This window comes from Patella vulgata, chromosome 6 (genome assembly GCF_932274485.2).
Source record: "Patella vulgata chromosome 6, xgPatVulg1.2, whole genome shotgun sequence".
NCBI lineage: Eukaryota > Metazoa > Mollusca > Gastropoda > Patellidae > Patella > Patella vulgata.
The window spans coordinates 14,391,587-14,418,004 of record NC_065884.2 but is presented as its reverse complement, the minus strand read 5'-3'; the positions used below and the strand labels follow the sequence as shown (position 1 = coordinate 14,418,004).

Sequence of the window (26,418 nt, the reverse complement as noted above, 5' to 3'; positions counted from 1 at the left end):
AACTGTCACGTATTTTAAACAGTCTAATCCTATTAAAAGGAAGAACCCTATTAATAATACAGGGATATATTATATTCTTGCTTTTGCGCGAACGTTTATCCAGGGAAATAAGATAACCTACATGATGCATGAATTCTGAAACCGGTTTGAAAGGAAATATACCCAATTCTAAAATTAGTCTATATTTTTTCTTAAGAAATAAACCATTTATTTTCTGTGAGTCGAGGGGGTTGGATGGCTGAATGGTTAGCGTGCGCGCGCTGTATCATAAAGTCTGTCATTGAGTCGACTGGCGTGGTTTCGAATCCCCGGTTGTACGTGACAAGGAGTAGGGTCGCCTGTCCAACCTCTTGGGTTTTCTACGGGTCCTCCGGTTTCCTCCCACTGCTAAAGACCCCTATGCGCAAGCGAATTATTGAAATAAAATTAAACCATATGTTAGTCCCGAAATGACCTAGTTTGTGTCGAGTGGACGTTAAACCTCATTTCACGCTCTCTCTCTCTGTGAGTCGAAATACTCTGATCTTTTTTAAATGTATACATGAGTTGTTTAACTCATAACAACCCGGATGGCTTAGTTACTGTGATGGACGTAAGGCTTCGTTGCCTGGCAGCCTTTATATTTCTATTAATAATATCCGCGGTAATGCATAAAAAGCACCCAAATTCATGATCAATGTTTTACCAAGACAGTGACAGGGGATTTCTGAAAATACCATGATATTTATATAATTTCAGAACATAACAACTCGACACCCTCGGATTCAATCAAACATCTACTGTTGTTTACGCCCGAAGATTACCAATCCCGCGTGGTGTCTCTGGTGTCAACCAAAACAAAGATGTCTGCGTCCAGGAATCTGCATGAGTTAGATCGATTTAGTTTGCTAATATCTGTGTGAAAATTGTGAATAAGTGTTGTGCTAAAGAGAGAAAGGGACAATACAAATATTTTTCTAGCTAGGTTAGGGTAGAAGAATAATTTTGCAAGTAAGCTATATGAGTCGAATGTTGAAAAGGCAAGGGCATACTCATCCATTCGCTAAATCAGAATTTGCACACTGAACGAAATAAACTAAACGATTCATTTGTGTCGAGTGCAGAATGTAGATCCTATTCGTCCAAATTCTCTAGCTATTATTAATGAATCTTATTATGTTAGGTTTTGAAACGAGTGGTGTAGTGTGCAATGGCGATACGGAATTTATAAGTGTAAAGAAATTCAGAGGAAAGTTATTGTTATCTGCCGGAGGCCTTAGCTATAATAGACTATAGTATTACGCCAGATATTAAACTGCACTGAGTGATAACCTATTTATTAGGTAATTAGTAACAGTTACAGTTACAGTTTGGATCTACGAAGGACACAATATTCCTATTTGTTTTAGATAAGACGGCAAACTGATATCATATCTTTGTTTTCAAGTTTCTAGTAAGTATGATTCTCATTTCATATGATACACACATAGATAGACTAGTAGAGTAAGTACTAAAGTAGTAGTAAAATATAATAGTCAGTCACTTTCGCAGTATCAAATCCTCTGGTCTTGACTTAGTTCAGCTCTGAACGTAGGTCTCATTACACTCGCTCTATAGGTTCAGGAACTGGCCTACTGACTCCCTGTCGAAAGCTTTTCAGTTCCCAGTAAATTTTACTGGGCAACTTTTTAATGCTTAACCGTCGTGTGTCAGTTCCTGTATGCCTCTATAATGTAAAGGAACATTTTAATGAGAAAATAAGACCTTGCTTACCTCGCTAGAGTCAGTATGTTCGACTGAAAATAGAAGTCAATAGGCTGGTTCTGAATGTACAGGTCGAGTGTAACAAGAACTTACGTTCAGAGCTGAACTAGCCTGGACTTTGCAATCACTATTAGCAGTATTAGCACTAAAACAAAATACTGAAATAGAATTTTTACAATACTATACTGCAGTGAAATATTTGTATCATTATTGTTAATAATTAGGGTGAATCCTAGCGTATTCATTACCAGGCTAATTCATTACCGGTAAAATCGGCGTATTCATGACCAGTATATTATAGGGTTGATTGGTCGGTATATAAAGGTGCTAATTAGTAATCATCAGTGCCAATGTCTATGGGTGTTAATTAATCAATTAAGACAAGACAATAGAAGGATTAACAAGGTATTTATTATATAATTTAAATAGTCATAAAACAAACAACAGTTGAAATATTTCATATTCGAAGACTATATTTACATATAAAACATCGTATTCAGTTGATGCGATTAATAATAGCCATAGTTTCGTATTCATCTTTGAACTGTGTATTGTGTATAACTTAAGATGTTAGGCCCTACACATAAGAATATTGAAGTTGACTAAATTAAAACATCAAATACGGTGGTAAGAATATTAAATACGGTAAGAATATGAAAGATGTTTCGTTGCTTATAGAAATTGATGTTTCGGTTCTGTTGATTTTTTAAAAGTTACTTATTACGTACGGCTTTATACAAGGAGTACATGTCCATTTAATCTCTTCTAACCCTTTCACCGCTCTTCTATATGCTGCCTGAGATATATCTAAAGAGAACAAAATTATTTAAAATTTAGTGAATGGGTTCAATATTTTATGAATATAAGTTCGAGTAAGTATAGTTTAAAATACAAAATAACAAAGCCGGGATTTACAATCTCAAGCTTAAGATTAAATAATTTAAACAACTCAATAATAAAAAAAAACAATTTTAATACATCAAACACCAATCATTATTTAATAATTATCGTATAGGCTTCTATCCACACTGATGAGTACTAATTAGCACCTTTATACACCGACCAATCAATCCTATAATATTCTGGTCATGAATACGCCGATTTTACCGGTAATGAATTAGCCTGGTAATGAATACGCATGATACCATTAGGGTTAGGTATCTTCAGATGAATGCCAGTTAACCCATCCACAAGCAAATTTGTTCACACGAAAAGTCTGCTGGTTTTATCCAATATTGATTATTGTAATGGTTTTTAATCATTTTAATCTGCACTAAAGACATTCCTGATTCGACAGTTTTACCAGTAGAGCCATTACTAAAAGCGTTTTCAGCATGGGTCAACATGGAGAAGAAGCTATATAATTAAACCTCATTATTATTAATATTATTATTTATTATTATTAAGCTGTCAATGTAATTTAATATACTTTTCTTATAAAGGAGATATTATGAACTCTTCTTATCACAAACTTTTATCCATCAAATAATTTATATTCAGATTTCATATCAAGTCAATTAAATGTTGTTTAATCATTAAAATGCCAATTAGCAAACAATCTACAAGTATACTTTATTACAAAAACATCAGTGTACTGACCTAAAATGTTGTCTAAACATTAAAATCATATCGCCAATTAACAATCAATTCGAGTAGACTTTATTACAAAAACATCCGTGAACTAATCCAAATCTATAATCATAACAGCAATTAAATAACAATACAAATATACTTTACTACAAAAACATCGGTAAACTGACCTAAAGTCTAAAATCATAACGCCAATTAACAAACAATACGAATATACATATACTTTATTACAAAAACAGCGGTGAACTAATCTTGGTCGTGATCGGTAATCAATGAGTAAAACTTATTTATTCCATACATTTAAATTGTGTACGAGTCAAGTATTAGTTGTGGTTGACTTAACCATTAATAGTGGACGACATAACCAATGCCTTGTGGATGACTTGACCAACAGTTGTGGATGACTTAACCAACAGTTTTGGACGACTTAACTGTGGAAGACTGCTTGTGGATGACTTAAATGGCACTCTTCTCATAGACACAAAATCAATAGAGAACTTATGCATCAGCTTTATCTGCAAGCTTAGAAATATAGCACCTGTCAAACAGCGTTGAGTACAAATTCAGGCCTTGGTCGGCACACTACAGTAGGTACGTACATGTACCTGTCATTTTAATATACCGGTAAATTCAATTTTTTTTGTATTTAATACATGCCTGGCACAAAATATAACATATTTTCCATCAGTGTACAGTCCACTTTTAATTGGATAAGCTTAAACTTACTAAACATTGTCTGACTGTATGTAAAAGAACCCTTCAATAAGAGTGGGCCATACATAGTGCCACTGTCCTGCCAAACTTTCCCACATATGTAGCACACTGTATGGCGTACATGTATGCCGGTCTTAAACCCCATTTTTTTCATATAAAGTGCTAAAAATACAACAATGCAATTTTGAATATGAAATAGATTGTATAATACTGAAAGACATCCATCTAATTGACTCGGAAATATCAAGATAAAACCTAAATATTTTTAGAGTACAGTTATTGGTCATGAATTATCACTTTTTTTGAACCAATTTAATTATCATTGGATTTTAAATTAAAGTGAAGAGGTTTAAATATCATAAAAGAAGAAATGTCCTTTGACTTGGTATAACTTGACCTAATGTACATGTATTAATACCACTGCTGGTGGTGTAGAAAGGATTGAATACATTTTTATTATATCACATAGAGCTATTGAAACTTGTTCTTTCAGAATAAATGATATGAAAAGAAAAGTTGGAAAGACTCATGTTTTAATGTCATGCTTTTCAGGAGTTTTATGCAAGGTCCTTCATATGAATTTTATGCAAGGTTCTTTTTATGAATTTGAGGTATAATATTATTAAAGAATCTGGCCATAATTTTTTTCTAATTATCTAATTATATACGTACATGTAACATGACCCTACATGTACATGTAGGCAGATATTCACTGCTCATGTACATGTAAATTAGAACAGTAAACAGATTTTAACTACCATAGTCAGACAATTAAACAATGGAGCCAGACCACCTGCTACATGTATAAGAGGATTACATGTATCTATCATTCGTGTGTTTTAATTGGATTATGGCCCCAAATTGGGTAATCCAACAATAATACAATTTAATCCATATCTCTTTGACAGTTGATTAAAGAAAGGTAGCAGACTTTGTCTATGATTTTAAAGTCTTTTAAATTAACAGTCAATCAGATTAATACATGTAGGTGCCGATGACATAGGGATCTAACTTCAGATGTATAACAGGTACTGAAAAAATGATAAGAAAACAGGGTGTTATTTTGTTTGAACTGTTCCATAGGTATTTCTGTTAACTATCAAAATACTAATAGCCACCTGAAGTACCAGGCAAAAAGTAAGTGACAAGAAGTAGGGTCATATGTCGTCAGTGGCGGCGTGCCCATTGGGGCCCGAGGGGCCTGGGCTACCCTAAATTCTCAGGGAAATAAAAATATTTTTATTGATATTATTAAGACAGAAGACCTGTCTGTCTGTTTTAGTCATCACATGGCCTCCAGAATTGTATAATTTGTCATTATCCGTGTTTAGTTTATTGCACTTTAGTTTAGATATCATTTGTTAAGGCTTGCCATAGAGCTATATTTCTATATAACTCTATGGGCCTCGCTCAACAGCGGATTCACTTCGTACACTCTATCATTTAGCCTCGATCTAAAATTTCCAGGAGTTAATCTCCGCTCACAACGCCATTTAAAAATTTAATCAATCAATGAAGTCCTGTTTAAATCCAAGGGTCTACGTACAGAGTTGATTTTGTGCTTGTTGTGTAAATCCCTATTTATGATTGTATGTTGTATTTGATAAAATATCCATATACGGGTGTCAAAAATAAAGACTGAAAGTATTTTTTATTAAAATACAAATACATCTAAATACGTATTTGACCATGCATGAAGTTGTTCGAAATGTTCATTCAATAATTAAATCGAAGTTGAGATGAATAAAATATAAATTACAATTATCAGTACAAAAACGACCATTTTTCAATCATAACTTTATTGTCTCTAATCCATCGAAATGGCATTTCCCGGCTTCTAATTTTAAAAATTTTCCGCGGAAGGGCCCCCCGTACCCCCCTTGCATGCACATGCCTGTTGCATTCGATGTTGGCGGCGCTGTCGCCAACACTCTTCGCAGCCAGTAAATTTAATTTACCATGAAAAGGAACACACTTGCAGAAAGTTGGGCCCCCCTAAAAAAAATTTTTGCACGACGCCCCTGTATGTTGTGTGTTTTCTCTGGATCACCTGGTCTCCTCTCACTGCTAATGTCTTCTAGGCACAAGCCAATTATTGAAATAAAATTGAACCAATTGTTTGTTCTGAAATGATCTAGAAGTGGACTTAAACCCTATTTCTCTCTCTCTCTCCCCCTCTCTCCTTCTCTCTATCAGTATTGCCTGATTGTTTTGCCTTTTTTGGTTAATTTATTTTATCTAATTACTTTGAACATTGAAGTCAAGTGGTTTTGATATATTAACACTAAAGATGGACGGGATCATGGTCAGACATGGACAGATTGCTATATAATCTTATCATGAATATTAGTGGTTTAAAGAGAGCCTACACATTTTGTAGCGGTGTATTTTAAGGTGAAAGTTGTCTTTTAACCCCATGTATAAGGTGACTGGCTTTTAAGTTCAAGTACCATGTACATGTAGGTCTACATGTGTATACATGTGACTTCACATCATAGGGCATAATAGCACTGTGTTGTTTACATGTACATTGGATGTAGTAACACAAACTGGTCCAGGCAGAATTGGTGCCTTTTACTCATCTTACGCCTTTTTGTACAAATAGGAAATATTTTTTATCCCACGCCTTTCGAAGAAAGCATGGGACTATATTAATACATGTAGGTCTGTCCATCTGTCTGCCTGTCTGTCCATTACACTTGGACACAATAATTCTCCTAATTGACCTGCAATGTTCAAACTTGGTGTAGGTGTTTATTAGGTCAATGCCTTGATGGAGTTCGAAGATGAGTATTTTCTGCTAAGGGTAAGCAGAGATAAGCAATTTGATTGGTTGATGCTTTGGGACACTTTGTTTGTGTTTTATGCATACTGCGTCTTGTCCGTGGATTTGTTTTGTGTAATTGTGTGTAGTGCAGTCCCCCCTGCACTTACTATTTAGTTCTAATAAAGTGAGAGTGATCAAACTTGGTGTTTATTTTCATTACTTCAATACCATAACTAAGTTCAATAATGAGCATTTTCTGCTCAATGTAAGCAGAGCAATAAGCCATTTGATCGGTTGAGACTTTGGAACACAATAATTCTCCTAATTGAGGTAGAATTTTCAAACTTGGTGTAGGTGTTTATTAGGTGAATGTCTTAATGGACTTCGAAGATGATAATTTTATACTTGGGTAAGCAGAGAGATAAGCAATTTGATTGCTTGATGCTTCGGACACGATAACTCCAGTTCTAAGTAAGTGAGAATGATGAAACTTGGTGTATAGTTTCATCACATTAACACCTTGACTTAGTTTGATAATGAACATTTTCTGCTGAGGGCCTATGCAGAGCGTTAGGCAATTTGATTAGTCAAGACTTTGGAACATAACAACTCTCCTTCTAATTGAGGTAGAATGTTCAAACTTGATGTAGATATTCATCATGTGAATCTCTTCACTGAGTTCAGTGAATAACATTTCGCACTTAAGCTAAGCAGAGCTAAGCAATTTCATTGGTCGATGCTTTGGGACAAGATAACTTTGATTCTGTCTGATCGAAATGAAACTTAGTGTATAGTTTATAATCAGTTTGATTGCTCATTACTTTTGAAAAAAATAAATGTGCAGTTAATTAATATGTGTCATCTATTTATACATGTATCAGGATTTTGGCGGGGACGTCAGCCTCAGTGATGGCTTGTTATCCAGATACTTCCAACACCTTTATTTTCTCTTAAGAATTCAAAAAGTTCATATTGAGAGCAAATTAATGTCTCACTTCTCAGTGATAGTAGCAGGCAGCCAAACAAATATTAACTGCTGATCAGTTTGCTGGTGTAGTTGGAACTTATTTCACACGTTATTAAAATGATCAATGTCAATGACTCATATAGGATTCTACAATAAAAGTTTTAATGGACCAGGAAAATATGTGCATACATTTATCTACTTGTATTATATGAGAGAACGTTTGAATGTAGATTTGTATATAATTTAAAATAACTTCATATTGTAGTTGCTGGGCTTGCCACGAGACAGGTGTGAATTATTGAAATAAAACTGAATGATGTTAGTCTCAAAATGACCTAGTTTGTATCAAGTAGACTCTAAATCCCATTTCACTTTGTCAGGAATGTACATGTAGAAATAATTAGGATTTAAACAACTAGTTGACACTGAATAGTAGATTGATAATTTATTAAATAAACTCTACACACTTATTGTCCCAGGGAGGGGGGGGGGCGGATGGATGAATGGTTAGCACTTGCTTGCTGGATCATAAGGCCTGTCATTGAGTCACAATGAGTAGGGTCGTCTGTCCAACCTTGTGGGTTTTCTCCGGGTTCTCTGGTTTCCTCCCACTGCTAAAGACCCCTACGTGCAATTATTGAAATAAAATTAAACCATATGTTAATCCCGAAATGAACTGGTTTGTGTCGAGTGCAGGTTAAAACCCATTTCTCTCTCTCTCTCACCATTGTCTTCAGCATGTAAATACAAGTGTTTGAGTGTGTTCTGTAGTGTAATATATTATCTAATTTGAAAGCTGTCGGTGTAAAGTTATGTGAAATTTAAAGTAAGTTGAACTTTGCTGGTTGGACTTTCACATATATATATGTGAATACAAATAATTTTTTGAACATCTGAATTTTATCTTTAATAGACAGATTAATCAACAAGAGAAATATTTGTGTTTCACAATACAACTGATAAATGATGCATTATTTAAAGATACATTATGGGAGATTAGATAAAGAGCTGTCAGTTCTCACTGTAATAGTTAAAAACTAGATAATGTGAAGGGTATTTTTTGGCTGAAAATTTCAGTCAAATTGATCAGCTCTGAACCGAGAATTTAGCAATTGAATTTTGGGCCTAGCCTTGATCATCATTACTAAAGTTGGTACGATAAAAAAACATAGTCTCGATTATCCATTTCTTGATTTAATTGTGAATGAGCGTAGAGCAGAAGATCGGATCCAAATCGAGTAAATATCATAGGCTAGCGATGTCATCCAGAGTTGATTATGGTCTAGATAAGTTAATTAACGTTAATATAATTTAGATAACATTTCAGGCCTAAAGAAAGACCTGCAATAGGCAGATTTAGCTCTTGCATAATGTATGTTTAAAGATCCCTTCCCACGTACAAACTGTGATTTGATGATATATTTTGAGTAAACACATATTTAAACTAATTAATCTATCAAAAATTTGCTTCAAATCCCTCTCAACACTTTGTATTCGTGAGGAGATACCTCAAGCTATAAAAAATCTACTTTTAAGCTATTTTTGTCACCTACATGTAACTTGATTGAGGGAGGACTCATTTTTCAGAATGTATTTGTTATTACTTACTGTCCATTTACCATAAGTATTGAGGTCAAATTAAATTCTTGAATTATTTTCTGCCGTTACTTTTTTTTCTGCCATTTATTTGCAGAGTCTTTTATACATTTACAATTACATCCCTCAATGTTCCCAAAAGCGCCTAACCATTCGTCAAGAAATAACAACAGTTCTTATAAGTCAAGCTGACAGACAATAAGCTGTCAGGTTGCCAGTTAGTGATACCCTGACATTTTTGTCCACTGCTTGCCCCATGGGTGTTTTTCAGGTAATCCAGTATTTTTCTAGTAAGATTGGATGTCTATACTTTCCATATATACCAAATTTGCCATACTTTTATTGGAAATGACCATCAAATAAATGTCTGCCTACATTTTTTTATAACTTGTAGGATTTTAAAAGTACATGGATGTGAAAAGCCATAATCTGTGTTTTGTATTTGCTATAAAAACATTTTATGTAATGTCATTTTTTTTAATGCATTGTGGTGAATGAACTCAAGCAAATCTGATAAAAATCATCATTCACACATACATTCCCATCCCTATCCATACTCCTTTTTTTATTCCCTCTTGGTTAATGTTATGGTAAATAAACTTAAAACATTTCTTTGGTATGATAAACCACAATTTAACAGTAATAGCTAAAATGTGCCCCATAATAGTTAACTTATTAAGCGTGAAATATTTTTGCGTGCAGTTTTATATCTCTGCATCAGATAATGTCAACCACCCGGATTAACTTATTAAGCGTGAAATATTTTTGCGTGCAGTTTTATATCTCTGCATCAGATAATGTCAACCACCCAGATTCCGGTTGATATTACTTCAATCTGTGTTAGGTTTACACTTTAGTATTTATTATAACCGTGTTACCTACATGTCCTGGGTATGGACACTTTAAAGGAGCTAAATCATTTAAATTTTTGACCTAGAAATTGACAAAAATGGGTCGCAACGCATATAATAATGTAATATGAATGTATATAAACTGATTTACATTCAATCGTTTTCAATTTTACTCTAATTTCAAATCTGTTATGTTTGGCGAAATACGCAAGAAGTCTCAATCGAATGGCAGTCTCTAGCGTGTGTTTATTTGAATCTACACTGATGATAATATTTATTGCGCAAGCTCTCCAGATAAGAAAATGGCGTCCCTATCTGACATTACTTGTGGAATATGTCTAGGCGTCCCTTTTTACAAATGGTGTTGAAAGGCATTTTGGTACACACTAAAGTGTACCAATGGTAAAATGTTTATTTTGTCTTAAATATTGGATATCAGAACCGAAGCCCATCTTTTCCTGGTAAGATCACAAAATCAATGTTGATTTAAACTGATAAATAATTGTGTTTTCAATGTCAAAGACTTTGGATGATATTGAGTTAGAGACTTAGGTACTTTAAAGTTGCAACTTCAGCTCTGAAAATCAAATTCTTAAATTTCTCAGTCAGGATACAGGGTTTTTTTTTTAGGTAGGTACAAATTGGATCGAATTTAACATTTGTACGAGTGGGCAGCCCTTAGTTTTTGAGAAAGAGAGAGAGATGAAACTGAACAACCCAAAAAATAAGAAAACATTGTGGTAAATTTATCAGTTAACTTTTCTGCTGATTTGTTTTCAACGTTTACAAGCATCAGACTATAGTTAAAACTTTCTAATAACGGAGAATTTCGTGTTTTACAAACGCAATATGTAGAGAGTGCTTGCCGTTCTCATATTGTTGGATGTTAAATAGCCTTTATGATAATCCTATTATGTTTCCAATAATTATCACAGACAAATATAAAAATCATATACATCCAATAGAGAGCACACGATACACGCAAAGAAAAATATCCTTTATCATAATCCTGTTATGTTTCACAGACAAATATAAAAATTATACACATCTAAAACACGACACACGCGAAGAAAAAAAAAAGCCGTAATAAGAAAATTAATACGACTCCTAAAGCATTGCGCTCTAAACTGTCTTATAAATTGTAGAATAAACCTTAAATCAATTGAACTCATTTCAAGGTGAAACTGCATGCTTTCTAATTAGTTTCGGGTTATTTTGAGGCGCCAGGTAGTCTTAACAGTAGAAGGTGATACGTGACAATGCGTCTCGAAAAAATTCTTTGATCTGTTATATCACGGGACAATTCTGGCATTGAAACAAAACTGCATGATAATAACTACATTACACGCTGAAAGTTCTTCAGTAAGGATCGTTTAGTGAACTGCTTAATTAATTTAAGTTTCAATAATATATCCTTTGTGTATGAATTATCATTCTATAGTTGGCTGTCGCGTAGTATGTATGGATATGGAAATTTCTATTTTATGGATATTGTTATTGAAGGTAAGACGCACAATTTACGCATTGTGTCGCGTTGTCATATTTTTAATTGTGATGAAACCGTCAATGCACGTCTTTTTAGTTATATTTCTGTTCTACAAAAAATGATTTGTTGCTGAATTTAGACAGGTAATAACTGAAACTTTTTGTAACCATGTTAGAAATTGCAAATGCAGTTTTTATGCGCGAAAGCATAAGTATTGGGCTAGCCTTAACAAATAGATTTAGCCGTTACAATACGGCGAAATGTATTTGTTAAGGACAGCTCAATTTTTGTCAAGGTCGCCGAGATGTAAATAAAGTTAGAACACGTGATTGTTTGCGAGATTTTGTGAGCGTAAGCATTAGGGCTAGGTCCAGGGTTAGGGTTTGGATATCATGAGCGCAAGCCTTGTTTACATCTCGTGACCTTTGACCAAAATTGAAGTTAGCCTTACCAAATAGTTGGTTACAATCAACTAAATTAGAAATTAAATCGCCGAGTTTCAGCCAGAATTTTAATCAAGTTCGTAACTACAATGTACGTATTTTTAAAAGTACAACGAGTAAAGAAGAATATTTTTCATGGTTTCATTGATAGATAAGCGAATGGATATTGCCATGTGAATGTCTATTTTGGGCAAATGTTTGCTGCCTGTAGTGCACGTGCGAATCCGTGACACTACTTTCCTCGTATACAAAGTTACTATAGAGGCAACAGGTTGAAAAACGGGTCAGTATATAGAACATATATTTCAAGCTTTGTTATAGTCTATTAAAAACATTGAAATTAGTACACGATGGGGTGATAACTAGCTAATCACGTAATGTCTAATTTATCTAAAATACACTGCAGTACATACAATATGTACATCATGGACCGTGTATCACTCAGGCCATTGACCTGACCTATATACATGTACTGTTGTAATAGAGAGCAAAGTCAGCAATGCTTACTGGTACTTACTGACAGCGGTTATATGATTTAATACCTGATCACATGATCACTATGGGGTCCTACTTCACCTCCCGTTATCTTAATTGGGATTCATTTAATATGTCACGAATCTTAAACTGTAAATGAGGTATTGTCTATTTATCACAAATTGTATCACACACTATACAAGTATGTATATTTAAACTTCATCACTGTCAGTTTTTAAAAGATGAAGATGTATCTAAAATATTAAGTCTCATAGAATATCATATTCAAAATAATAGATCATGGAATAATCCCCACCCCACAAACCTACAAACAGATTTTATGTACAGGTACAATAGAGTTGAAATTTGATAATAAGGTTTAGTCTCATGACCATGTACTTCTATTGTGTCAGACAGGGCTGGAGTAATCATTAAGCAATATACAATGTACATGGAACTCATGCTTAGGGCATCATTTGTTAGGTGACAAATATGAAATATGTAATTTTAATGAACTTTCATTGTTTTTCTCTATTACTTACTGTTGCGTGAGGGGGGGGGTACCGCATGTGCGTTGCATCACAAGGTCTGTCATTGAGTTGATTAAAGTGGTTTCAATTCCCCGGTTGTACGTGACAACCTCATGGGTTTTCTCCGTGCTCCGGCTTCCTCCCACTGCTAAAGACCCCTGAGCGCAAGCGAATATTGAAATAAAATAGAACCATAGGTTAGTTCCGAAATGACCTACAATGTACTGGGTTGCCCTGTGTCTGTTACTTATCTCCCCCCCCCCCCCCATTTGGTATTAAAAATCATTTTATTGAAAGTTTAAATACTATCCCATGCAAGTGTCAAGTTATCCCTCCATCATGATGACTCAGTCTAGGGTGCATTATGACATCCTTTAATCCTGCTACAGATCTTTATTATAGAAATATAAATTTATTTTACAGGCGTGTGACATTGATTAAGAAGAATGGGGAAGTATTCGTCTAAAACATGTCGTCTGCTGATGATGTTGGGGCTGACGGCGAGTTTTTTTCTGGTGGAAATTATAGTTGGTTATATCACCAATTCTATAGCCCTGGTGGCTGATTCTTTTCACATGTTATCAGATGTCGTGGCTTTAATAGTTGGATTCGCCTCTGTTAGAGTAAGTATATTTACGTAAATTTTGTTCATGAAGTACATTGCATACCAATTGTGCAGGACAGAGGGCCTGGCATGGAAAAGCATCTTGTCCTTCGGATGGTATAAAAATGGTAGGACATTTAAGATCACCTAACAGACCAGAGCACTGCTGTCTAGGCAAAATCTGTCAAAGCACATTGAATGGTGTATACCCAACTTGTGCAGATGGGGGGGGGGGGGATGTTGAATCCATTGTAATACTGCCGTCCAGTCAAAATTGTCCTCAAAGCACACTGAATTGTGTACATACCTATCTTCGTTCACCCGGTTTGTGCAGAAAGGTAGGCATTATCCCATTTTGTGCAGAAAGGTAGGATGTTAAAGTTATGTGAACATCATTATCCCCGTTTGTGCAGAAAGGTAGGATGTTATTAATAAAACACTTTCATTTCATAACACTCTCCATTAAATTGACATATTTTTATTCTTTATCCCGCTGTCCTACTATACTTCAAATGGAAGTATGAAATTAGTTCTTGATGGTGTTGTTTTTTTCCGCTCAAAAATCGTGGAGTTTTTCCAATATACACTCCCCGGAAATAGAGACTTTCTGCGAGGAAAAAAATTCATCAGAAATATAAACTTTGCGGTGAATTATTGTCCGCGAAAATATAAAGTTCACGGCAGATTATAGTTGGTGGAAACATAAAATTTGCGGGGGGTTATAGTCCGTGGAAACATAATATTCTCAGCGGATTATAGTCAGAGTAATTTAGTGCATATTGTCACAGCATTATTAGAAAGAAACAAATATTTAATGGAACAATATTCTTTTTTAGTGCTAGGTAATTCATATATCCATAATACCCCTTGCAAATTGCATTTTGAAAATTAACTAAAGTCTATCAATGTATTGTATTCATACAATATGAGTATGACAAGAAACCATAAAGCCACTGCAGCTCCCTTATACTATACTAATATACTATAAGGTATGAGTACGACAAGAAACCATAAAGCCACTGCAGCTCCCTTATACTATACTAATATACTATAAGGTATGAGTACGACAAGAAACCATAAAGCCACTGCAGCTCCCTTATACTATACTAATATACTATAAGGTATGAGTACGACAAGAAACCATAAAGCCACTGCAGCTCCCTTATACTATACTAATATACTATAAGGTATGAGTACGACAAGAAACCATAAAGCCACTGCAGCTCCCTTATACTATACTAATATACTATATAAGGTATGAGTACGACAAGAAATCATAAAGCCACTGCAGCTCCCTTATACTATACTAATATACTATATAAGGTATGAGTACGACAAGAAACCATAAAGCCACTGCAGCTCCCTTATACTATACTAATATACTATATAAGGTATGAGTACGACAAGAAACCATAAAGCCACTGTAGCTCCCTTATACCATACTAATATACTATGAGGTATGAGTATGACAAGACATATGTGTACCGGTACATGTACAAAAACTCAATGTATGTTATACATGTAAGTAGGCTATAGAACTTAAATTAGTTCATGGTTGATTGTTTATTCAGACTAACATACATGTCCTACACCAAGTGTTGAAAGATCCAATTTCATTTAATAATAGGTTTTGAAATTGTCAAAATATTTTGATATTTTTATTTATTTTGATAAGTTTGTGATTTATTCCAGTATCAATTAACAGTTATTTTGATGACCTGTATGTGCCATTGAGTATAATTCGGTTAAAGATGCAATATACCCCAGCCAATCTGCCTATTGCACATCTTTTTTGGCTTAAAATGTTATATAAGTTATTATTTGAACATTTATTCACATGAAAAGCCGATAATCAACTATCTAGAACATCTGGTGGTTTAGATATTGAATGGATTAGAACATGTACAGCGTATTTAATAAAAAGGACTGACAGTCAAGATTTTGTTTATCATGGCAATTTTGTTTATCATGGCAAAAAGATCTCACTTGATCCTTTCAACAGGATAGATCCTGAACCAGTTGGATTCTATAGTACATGTATCTTTAGGAAAATAGAGGTTGAGGGAGTAGGTGTATTTAGTCGGTAGAACGTCTTCCTTTAGAAGTGGTTGTTGATTCTCAGGAAAAAGGGAATCACAACTGACCTATTTAGTCACAACTGACCTATTTGATCACAAAATTAGCCATAACTAGATCATTACCAGAGAGTGAGAAAATGTAAGAGTTAAAATTGACTTAAGACCTTATTTACAAAAACTTAAAGTAACATATTTTAAGAATCCTGTCCTTTCATTGGCTAAGAGCTAAAATAATTTTTTACTATAATTTAAACTCTCAACCAATAAAATGATTGCATCTTTAAAAATATTTTAATATAAGTTTTCGTGAATTAGGTCCCTTTATCGGGAGTATCAGGTATTAACAGTCAATTATGTACTATATGATAGTGGTGGTTCAAAAGGATATTAGGCCATGAGTTCATTTACCTGATTTGACACATTTACCGGGTCAATTTTTATTTGACCGATCTTGATATTATTATTAGGGTTACTTGACATTTTAAAGAATTCAAAATTTAAATTGTCGAGTTTGCAAATTTATCCCAGCAACATATCATGCCAGTGATTTTCTTTTGAATTTGAATCAAATTAAAGCACAGGTTATCTCAAGTGTATACTTAGTCGTCATTTGAGGGATTTAAATTCCTTACAAATTAAAATATTGTGAAAGTTGAATCTCTAAGAAAATATTAGTCCAAAATTGGTTCAATTATGTTCGGTATTTACAAAGATATGATGAATTGAACAGGATACTTCAGTAGGCAGCGCCAACTTTCTTGATTTCTTAACAAGGTTTTAAGAATCAATTTTAGCATGGATTAAACTGCGGAAACTTTGATGTTTTCCCAAACATGCAAATGACGCATTTTGGAAAATAGATTTTTAATATGATTCATGAATGAAATTTTATAATTTTTTTGGTAGAAATCTCAATGAAATATAATTTTACATGCATACAATCTGAACATAAGTTGGGGCGGGGGGGGGGGGGGGGGCCCTGTTCATTAGTTTAGAAATTATCACACGGACAAGACCCTGGTACCGGTACACCATTTTGGCTCGCTACACTGGCAGCTCTTGGAACCAAATTACCTAGCCAATATCAGGTATGAAAATCCAGGTAAAAATGATAAGTTGATAATCTTTTTGACCCATGTAATAACTGGATAAAGTAATAAACTCCATATGTGAAACAGTAGCTGGACAACTGTAAGGAGTATAAGTATTAGAGGTACCTGAGATCATAGCACCTGTCATTAAGTCAAGTGACCTAGTTTAAATTCCCAGCCTGTACATGTATGTGACAAGGACGATCACCTGTCCAACCTCTGACTTCCTCACATTGCTAATTACCCCTACAAGCAAATTGTTATTGAATTAAAATTGAACCAGTTTATGATGAACCAGTTTCTCTAATGCTATGCGCAGATGAGCGTATTTTTTCACCTGATCGCGGGGATTGAAATTCGCCGGCAGTTTTTACGGCAGATAACGAATGGGCACATATAGCGATCGTCTTGAGAGCATACACCACTCTGTGAGTAAATTGTACAAAATATGAATCGCCGAAAAACGTTAGATTGCTGCAGTAGCTGGTATTCATTTGCTCCTAAAACGCAGAATACGTAGAAGAGCTCGGTATATAGACAAATTTCTCATTACAAGATTCCGGTATTCTGTCATGGTGATGTCTATCATCAGACTCCATGATTCAGCAGTGGAGGCAGCCATTTTGAGATCATGATATATCAGTGATGTCCACGGTTGGCTTATAAAAATGGATCGCTCGACAATATATGCTGGACACGGAAAAAAATATTCGGCCGAAAATATCTAACATGCTAGATACGAGCGATTGATTGGCCGAATAGTTCGCTGAGCAGAATCGTTGTCGACGTGAAGGGGCACACAAGCTAATTTTTTTTAGCGATTTTAGTAATCCCCGCGATCGGCTGAAAAAATATGCTCTTCTGTCCCTGACTTAAAGATACAATATGGGAGATTAGATAAAGAGCTGGCAGTTCTCACTATAATTGTTCAAAACTAGGTAATGTAAAGGAAATTCACTGAAAATTTCAGTTCATTTGATCCACTCTGAACTGAGAATTAGCGATTGAATTTTGGGTCTGGCCTCGATCATCATTACTAAAGTCGGTACAGAAAAATGCATAGTCTCGATTATCCATTTCTTGATTTAATCATGATTGAAAGTTGAGCAGCAGATCACATCCTAATCCAGTAAATATCGCAAGCTAGCGATGACATTGAGGGTTGATTTTGGTCTGGATAAGTTAATTAATGTCTAATTTATAGTTTATATAACATTTCAGGCCTAAAGAAAGACCTGCAATAGGCTGATTTAGCTCTTGCATAATGTATTTTTAAGTAAAGACCTGCAATAATGTATGTTTAACTAGGTGTTATAGTTTGTTAGGTTAATTATATAAGAAGTATTTTTATAACACTGTAAGAAAAGATTAAAGATAGTAGAACCTATTGTGTTCTAGCTGGTTAAAAGACATGAGTTTATACTTATAACAAGTCTTAATTATACAAAACCTAGAACTTTTACCATTTACTGAAATGTTTGATGGTAAATATTGTCTGTTGTTTTAAATCCTTTTGTTGTTTCTTTGTTGACATTCTAAAGTAACTTGGGATTATACATGTAATTAAATACGCAGGTAAATAAGTATATCTCTGCGTACAATATCTTATGCAAATATAGGTTTATTATAAATGTATGGATTTAAAGTTACTTGTTATATATTTTTATGTACATGTATTATGCTAATATTGATTTATGTTATATACACGTACTGCTGGTATATAATAATAGTTGTTTGTACTTATTGCAGTGTAAATAATAAACTTATGTTTGGTTTCTTGTTTTAAAATTTAACTACATAGCTCTACAATACATACCATGGATAATGGTTCAACTGTATATGCTGGACATGTCCTTTCGCAAACTGGTAATCATGGGACCGTTACACACATGAAGCTTCATAGATCAAGGATAAGTACTGTTTCCTCTACATGCAAGTTGCATGTGTGTGCGACAAACACACAAAGGAAATGAATGTACTCAAAAATTTTAGGCCACATGAGAAGAAAATATATAAGTGTTGAGATGTGTGTGAAATTCAAGTGGGCAAAAAAAGGATGTGTTAGATTTTTCTTTAGTTTGTTCATTCATGTGTTTAATTTAAGTCTGATGACCTCACACAATGATGTCACTCAAGCTGTGTACTACTTGATAATAGCTTCATGAATAAACGTAGATACCAGTAGATCAGTATATAAAGGGTAAATTTATCTCCTTGACCTCTATTTTAAAGATACATTATGGGAGATTAGATAACGAGTTGGCAGTTCTCACTATAATAGTTAAAAACTAAATAATGTAAAGACAATTTGCTGAAAATTTCATTCAAATCGATCCACTATGAACCAAGATATAGTGATTGAAATATCCGCCTAGCCTCGATCATCATTACAAAAGTCGGTACGACAAAAATCATCGTCTCGATTATGCATTTAATCATTAAATCGTGAAGGAAAGTTATGCAGTAAATCGGATCATAATCCACAACAGATCGGAGGCTAGCGATGCCATCGAGAGTTGATTATGGTCTGGATAAGTTAATTAATGTCTAATTAATAATTTAGATAACATTTAAGGCCTAAAGAAAGACCTGCAATTGGCAGATTTAGCTCTTAGTATGTTTAAGTGCATGTATGTCAAGAATTAGTATAAATGGTATTAAATTATTTTAGGTAGATTTATTAGTATGCACATACATACAGCCAAGTACATTTGTGTCCAATCAGCATTTTAAAGCATTTTTAAAATTATAAGATTCTCCTGTATGCCCAACTGATCCCATGGCGGTGTCATATTAATTTCATTGGGTAAAATGACGCAGATTTTATCATTTGAGAGATTTTCAATTAACATTTAAGATTCTCTGCAGATGGTTATAGGGAATTGAGATGAAATGAAATGGGTTTAACATCCTACTGTTCTGCTATGACTGGGCTAATGAAGACAGGCATACGTCATACAGTATGAGGGAAATTTTGCCTGGACAGCGGCGCCAAGGGATGTTTCATGTGCACGACAATGTGTACATGGGACCTAGGTTTTTCATCCCATCTAAACGACCAGACAGCTGTCTTTGCCAGGCCCCCCGTCCTGCACCACTGACAAGGGGAAACCATACCGGAAAATCCTGATGAACTTTTTCAGTCAAAACCGGGAGCGAACCCGCAACCTCCAGGTTAGGATCCAGCGTCTTACTCATTTAGCGATGATTATACATGTATGTATGTATGTATGTAAGACAGAACCACTTACATGAATAAGTCGCTTTTAATCTTTAAAAAGTTAAATATTGTACTAAGAATACAAATGATGTCACTGACTTTCACTATAAGACGATAAACTGCATGTATTGCAAATTGTAAATAAAATCATGGTTGACAATGATTGAATATTTTTGTGTCAAGGTTTTAGTTTAAACTGTATTTTGTCCATGTACATGTAAACATAATAATCTTTACTTAAAGGAGCTAAGTCTCTAACTCAATATTTTCCATTGTATTCGAAATTAGAAACACGAATTAGAATCCATTATTAATCAATTTCAAGCAACATAGATGTTGTTATCTTGTCATGGAACTATATGATCCTAATATCCAATATTTGAGACACAATTTACATTCTATAATCAGTACACGAGTCCTGTACCCTATGGTTTCGGGTGTCATTATGTAATGAACAAATTAAAACATATCCTACAACACAATGTGGAAGTAATAAGTAAAGTCTGATTCACTAACAACAAAATAATAATTTAAAAAGTGCATAGCAGAATATTGCAGAAAAACTAATTGCGTGGCAAGCAAGGCTATCAACACGGATACAATGTAAACAATACTGTTTGGAGACGAACAGTACTTTAACCGTTTTTAATACCTTAAATGGATGTCCATGTTCGTACATGTTTGGCATGCACGTAAAAGAATCCTTGATATACTATTCAAAAAAAGTAGGGGATATTTGATTTGGGGGGCATAATACTAAAATATGCAAATGACTACGAAAAAAGTCACTATAGAACCTAACAGAAGAAACATTTCCAGTTACATGTGACGCCCAAACGCACCAATAGCTACCGCATGGAATGCAGGTGATGCTTGGGATCATCATGGGGGTCCAACCCAAGATTTGCACGACTCTGACTTTGAATGTTACAGTCATTGTGGCATTGAATTCCAGGGTGGAAACATCAGTTTAATTGTTTTAGTGACCAGAAAACAAATTTTGATATGCGTCGGCTTACCCAAAATGAAAGGTTACGTGCCCTTGGCATGCTACAGATCGGCACAACACAGGCGGTTGTGGCGCGGACGATGAATGTTTCTCAGTCTGTCATAAGCAGGCTATGGTCCAGATACCGTGATACACAATCTGTACAGGACAGACCACGCTCAGGTCGACCAAGGGCGACAACTCAAGCCCAGGATCGATTTATCCGTACCTTGGCCTTGAGAAATCGTGTCATCACAGCAAATCAGATCAGCGCTCGTCTTCAAACAGACACTGGTATGAGAGTGAGTGGCCAGACGATTCGGAATCGACTGCATAGGGGTCGCCTTCGCGCCCGACGTCCTCGCGTGATCCCTTGTTTGAGAGATCATCACATTCAGGCAAGACGTCGTTGGTGTAGGGATCGTCAACACTGGGATAATCGACGCTGGAGCAATGTGATGTTTTCAGATGAGTCAAGGTTCACTGTTGATTTTTTGGACAGACGTAGGAGGGTGTGGCGTCGTCGAAACAAGCGCTTCCAAGACGTTAACGTCATCAGACATGATCGATTTGGGGGTGGTTCTGTTATGGTGTGGGGAGGCATCACTGTTGCTGGAAGAACGGCTTTACATGTTGTTGCAGGGCGTGTTACAGGCCAGTACTACCGGGACAACATCTTGGCAGTCCATGTTGTGCCGTTCGCACGACGTCATGGCCGCCATTTCATCTTCCAGGATGACAACGCAAGATGTCACAGGGCCAGGATCGTTACAGGTTACCTCCAACAACAGAACATCACCACATCCCCCATCGAGCATGTCTGGGACATGCTTGGACAGAGGTTACGTCAACGTCAACAACGTCCTGCCAATGTCCAAGAACTTGCTGCTGCATTGCAACAGGAATGGGACAATCTGGACCAAAATGACCTTAGACGCCTCATTAGGAGTATGCCACGTCGGATCAATGCTTGTTTGGCAAACAGAGGAGGATTTACCCGTTACTGACTTGGTTGTGATGCTGTGGTAACTTTGCTGTTTGACCCCGGGTATCATTTTACCCTTATAATGGTCAGTCTGTGCCTTACTTAGTCTAACGATCATTTGGAATAAATCCATGAATGTGAACTTCATTTCATTTTGTCATTTGTTTCTTCGTCAGTTTCATAAGGTGACTTTAATAACACTTAAAAATCAAATATCCCCTACTTTTTTTGAATAGTATAGTTAGAATTGATGAAGTATAGGTGGAACTGCCGCTGTCCTGGCAAAAAGCCCGTCCTCATTGCACACTGCATTTCATAGGCTGGTCTTTATTAGCCCGATTGGTACAGAATGCTTAACTCCGTTTAATTTCAATACCAATTTTCTTAAATTTGGATCATGATCATGTATACGGCAAAAGGGGGGTGGGGAAACATGAGATGAATTGTACACTGCAGATGACAAAGCTTCCGGTGGTTTATCAGGCAAACCCACTTTTTTTTTTAGTTAAACTGTATATTTTCTTTGAGAAATATTTACTGTGATGTCCTATTCATACATCTTTGCTCTGAAAAATAGGAAACTTTTTAAAATGTTTTTTTTCTGTTTTTTTTTTAGATATCTAAATGGCCGTCCAAGAGAAATACATTTGGTTGGGCAAGAGCAGAAGTTTTGGGAGCCATGATAAATTCTGTGTTTCTTGTGGCATTGTGTTTCTCGATTTTGGTTGAAGCTTTGAAACGATTGATATTAATAGAAAAAGTCGAAGATCCCAAGTTATTGTTGATTGTTGGCAGTGTTGGTTTACTGATTAATTTAATCGGTCTTTGTCTTTTCCATGAACATGGTAAGTACATGTACAGGTGTAAGCAACTTTCCAAACATTTACAGCCTCCCTAAGAAATAAACGATCTATACCATCACCGTGGGTGAACCTATACAGAGAATCAACATGATAATGTCATAAACTGCGTTCTTTGTCCTGGAATTATGGACATTGTGGAAAAGTGCTCAATCTGCGTTCCATTTTTCTGTCTGCCAGTTTTTAATCTTAATTTTATCTTTGGCTGTCATGTGTCTGCTTGTTCGTGGTATTGTGGTTAGAGGTTACTCTAGGGCTACCCTGAAGCTGAAATTTCGGGTTTAAGGGCAGATCGAGTCGCTAAGTGACATAGGCATGGCGGCATTTCTCTTCCGGTTTTTGAGGTACATGTATGCTACTTTCGGTTATGTAGTTAGGCTACTTTCAGTTTCACGATACTCCTAAGCAGCTAAATATTTTTATTGGATTTTTAATTTTAAAAAAATCTTACAAATGGGCAGAGATACAGAGCTGGTAATGGGCATATTAGTCTGTTTTAAACATAAATATCACCTAGCACTGAACATATCATTTATTATTGTCCCACGCTAGTAAAATGGATCTTTCTGTCTGTCCGTTCGTCACACTTTTTAGTAATTGAGCTAGAATGTGGTGCTAGTGTTTATTAGGTCAATGCCTTGATGGAGTTCTAAGATGAGAATTTTCTGCTTAGGGTAAGCAGAGGTAAGCAATTGCTTTGGGATACAATAACTTTGGTTATAATTAAGTGAGAGTGATGAAATTTGGTGTATAGTTTCATCACGTCAATACATTGACTTAGTTCGATGATGAACATTTTCGACTGTGGGTAAGCAGAGCGATAAGCAATTTTATTGGTCAAGACATTGGAACATACATGTAACAACTCTGCTTTTAATTGAGGTATATTTGTTCATTAGGCAAATGCCTTGACTGATTAATATGTCCCGCTAATATGTCATTGGTCGATGCTTGGGGACAAGATAACATTGATTCTGACTGATGGAGAGTGATGAAACATAGTGTATACATGTAGTTTCACTACCATGTACTTCAAAACCTGAGTGTATATATGTAGTTTCACTACCACGTACTTCAAAACCTGACTGAGTTTGATCATGAACATTTTATGCTTAGACTAAGCGTAGATAATCAGTTTGATTACTTGATACTTTAGAAAAAGATAAATGTGCAATTAATTGATACGTGTCATCTGTTTATTTTGGGATTTCGGCGGAGGACATCAGTCTCACTGTTGGCATGTTTAATATTGAAACAGGTCACTCTCATGGTGGTGGTGGAGGACATGGACACAGTCATGGTGGCAAAAAAGGTCATGAAAAAGGGAGTCATAGTTATAAGAATGGAGGTCACAGTCATGGAAATGGCAACAATCATAATCATAACCATAATGGGACTAGTGATCATTGTCCACATACAGAAGATCAGGCTTTAGTGGAGAAAGTGTTGAACCATGATGGAACCAATAATGTTGATTTGATCACAGCAGCAGAGGATGTTGAAGCTGGTGCTACAGGAGAGCATTTAACTGTTGGTAAGGTTTATTTTAACTTCCACTTTCATAAAAATAAATCAGTTGCACCTCATTTCATTTGTGTGTCTGTTTAAATTAAGAGACCCAAGGTATAAGATTACGGTACTTTAAAATTATTGTAATAACTGTATGGGGACAATTTCTTTAACACCTAAGAATGTTATCACCAAAAATTAGGGAAAATTTTTATCACTAAGATTTTACACATCTTCTGCAGCTTGGTTCAGATATTCTGAATTAAAATCTATTAACTAGTTTTGAGTTGATTTTAAACTGTTATACTGAATACAGATTTCTCTATTAAACATACATTATGCAAGAGCTAAATCTGCCTATTGCAGATCTTTCTTTAGGCTGGAATGTTATATAAACTATTAATCAGACATTAATTTACTTATTCAGACCATAATCAACTGTCGATGTCATCGCTAGCCTGCAGTATTTAGCGGATTGGAATATGTTTTTAAAAGATAATTAAACATAAAAATGGAAAATTGAGACTTTATCATACTGACTTCATCAATGATGATCAAGGCTAGCCTAAAATTCAAAAGCTAATATCTTGTTTCATTGTGGACTGAAATTTTTAGCATATTCTATTTACGTTATCTTTTATTAAAATATTATAGCTCTTTATCTAATCTTGCATAGTGCCCCTTTAACTAGACTGAGTTGATTTTATACTGTTATATTGAATACAGATTGATCTATTAACTAGACTGAGATGATTTTAAACTGTTATACTAGTACTCAAAGAATGCAGATTGATCTATTAACTAGACAGAGTTGATTTTATACTGTTATACTAGTACTCACCGAATACAGTTTGAATCTATTGACTGGACAGAGTTGATTTTATACTGTTAAACTAGTACAGTAGAATCTGTATGAGCAGCCACTCCTTGTAAGGGGTCACGATAAATTCCAACCACCACCCACCCCCACCTCCCACCCCCGTGTCATCTCTTTAATCACCGGCCACTCCTCTAATGCGGCCAGCGGTCACTATTTTACCAATAAATTTAGCAAAATAGCGCTTATTCAATGGCCATTATTAAATTATACCATACCTCGTAGCACCTCCGCTAATCTGGTGATTAATAGTTAATTATCTATTCCCCCACCTGTCAGGTAAAACGAACTGTGATAATAACAATAAACTCTGTTAATTACCTGTTAATTAATCTTTTGTTTTATTAAATGACAAACCCTGATCATTGTTTTCACACGTATTGAAAAATTATATACTAATTGAATAAACTAATAGTACCGTCAAAGCCGAGTTTTGTCGCGATCATTTAGTATCTATTTTCCATTGCCACTTTGTTGCTAAGCGGAAGTTTAGCGCCTCCTACATTACATACAGAGTTACACCCCCAAAAAATCGGTGACAAATTCAGCGATGTTTTTTTGGACATGTGCTTTTTGATAAAATAAAATCAATTCATGGATTTTATTCACAAAAATGGATAAATAATATCGAATACATCACAGTGGTAGACAGTAGTATCAATGTTGGTACAAAATGACACATTTACAGAAGATGTATCAGAGATTTGTATCAAATAATTATCGTCCCAAGCAAGTTTCAGCGACGGCCAAATTTACTGATGCAAGTATTGATGTTTGCTCCCAATGCATCCAAGCGTAAAATTTACTTGATGTCGGCACAAACACTCAGATTTTATTAAGCGGTCACTCCTGTTAGGCGGCCAGTCATGAAAATTCCCTTGAGTGACTGTTAATACAGATTCTACTGTACTCACTGAATACAGATTGTTCTATGTTCTATTAACTAGAGGGGGGTTGGATGGCTGAATGGTTAGCGTGCGCGCGCTGTATCATAAAGTCTGTCATTGAGTCGACTGGCGTGGTTTCGAATCCCCGGTTGTACGTG

The 26,418-nt window shown here is 35.2% G+C and overlaps 2 protein-coding genes across 3 annotated transcripts in view; one reads left to right on the top strand and one right to left on the bottom strand.

The window, feature by feature from the left end:
- LOC126824599 (uncharacterized) overlaps positions 1–18,886 on the bottom strand; it is a 35,322-nt gene extending 16,436 nt beyond the window's left edge. The window contains exon 1 of the transcript XR_007681573.2: positions 18,751–18,886. The gene's annotated coding sequence lies outside the window, so the exon portion shown is untranslated. The remainder of the gene's footprint in view (positions 1–18,750) is intronic.
- The window catches only part of LOC126824600 (proton-coupled zinc antiporter SLC30A1), a 37,276-nt gene continuing 11,678 nt past the window's right edge, over positions 821–26,418 (top strand). The window contains exons 1-4 of one of the 2 annotated variants that reach the window (XM_050553860.2): positions 821–1,425; positions 13,585–13,784; positions 22,744–22,972; positions 24,246–24,521. In XM_050553860.2, coding sequence (XP_050409817.1) covers positions 13,608–13,784; positions 22,744–22,972; positions 24,246–24,521 — 682 coding nt within the window. In that variant the 5' untranslated portion in view covers positions 821–1,425; positions 13,585–13,607. Of the gene's footprint in view, positions 1,433–13,584; positions 13,785–22,743; positions 22,973–24,245; positions 24,522–26,418 lie in introns of both variants that reach the window. The other variant, XM_050553858.2, reaches the window with a different exon arrangement.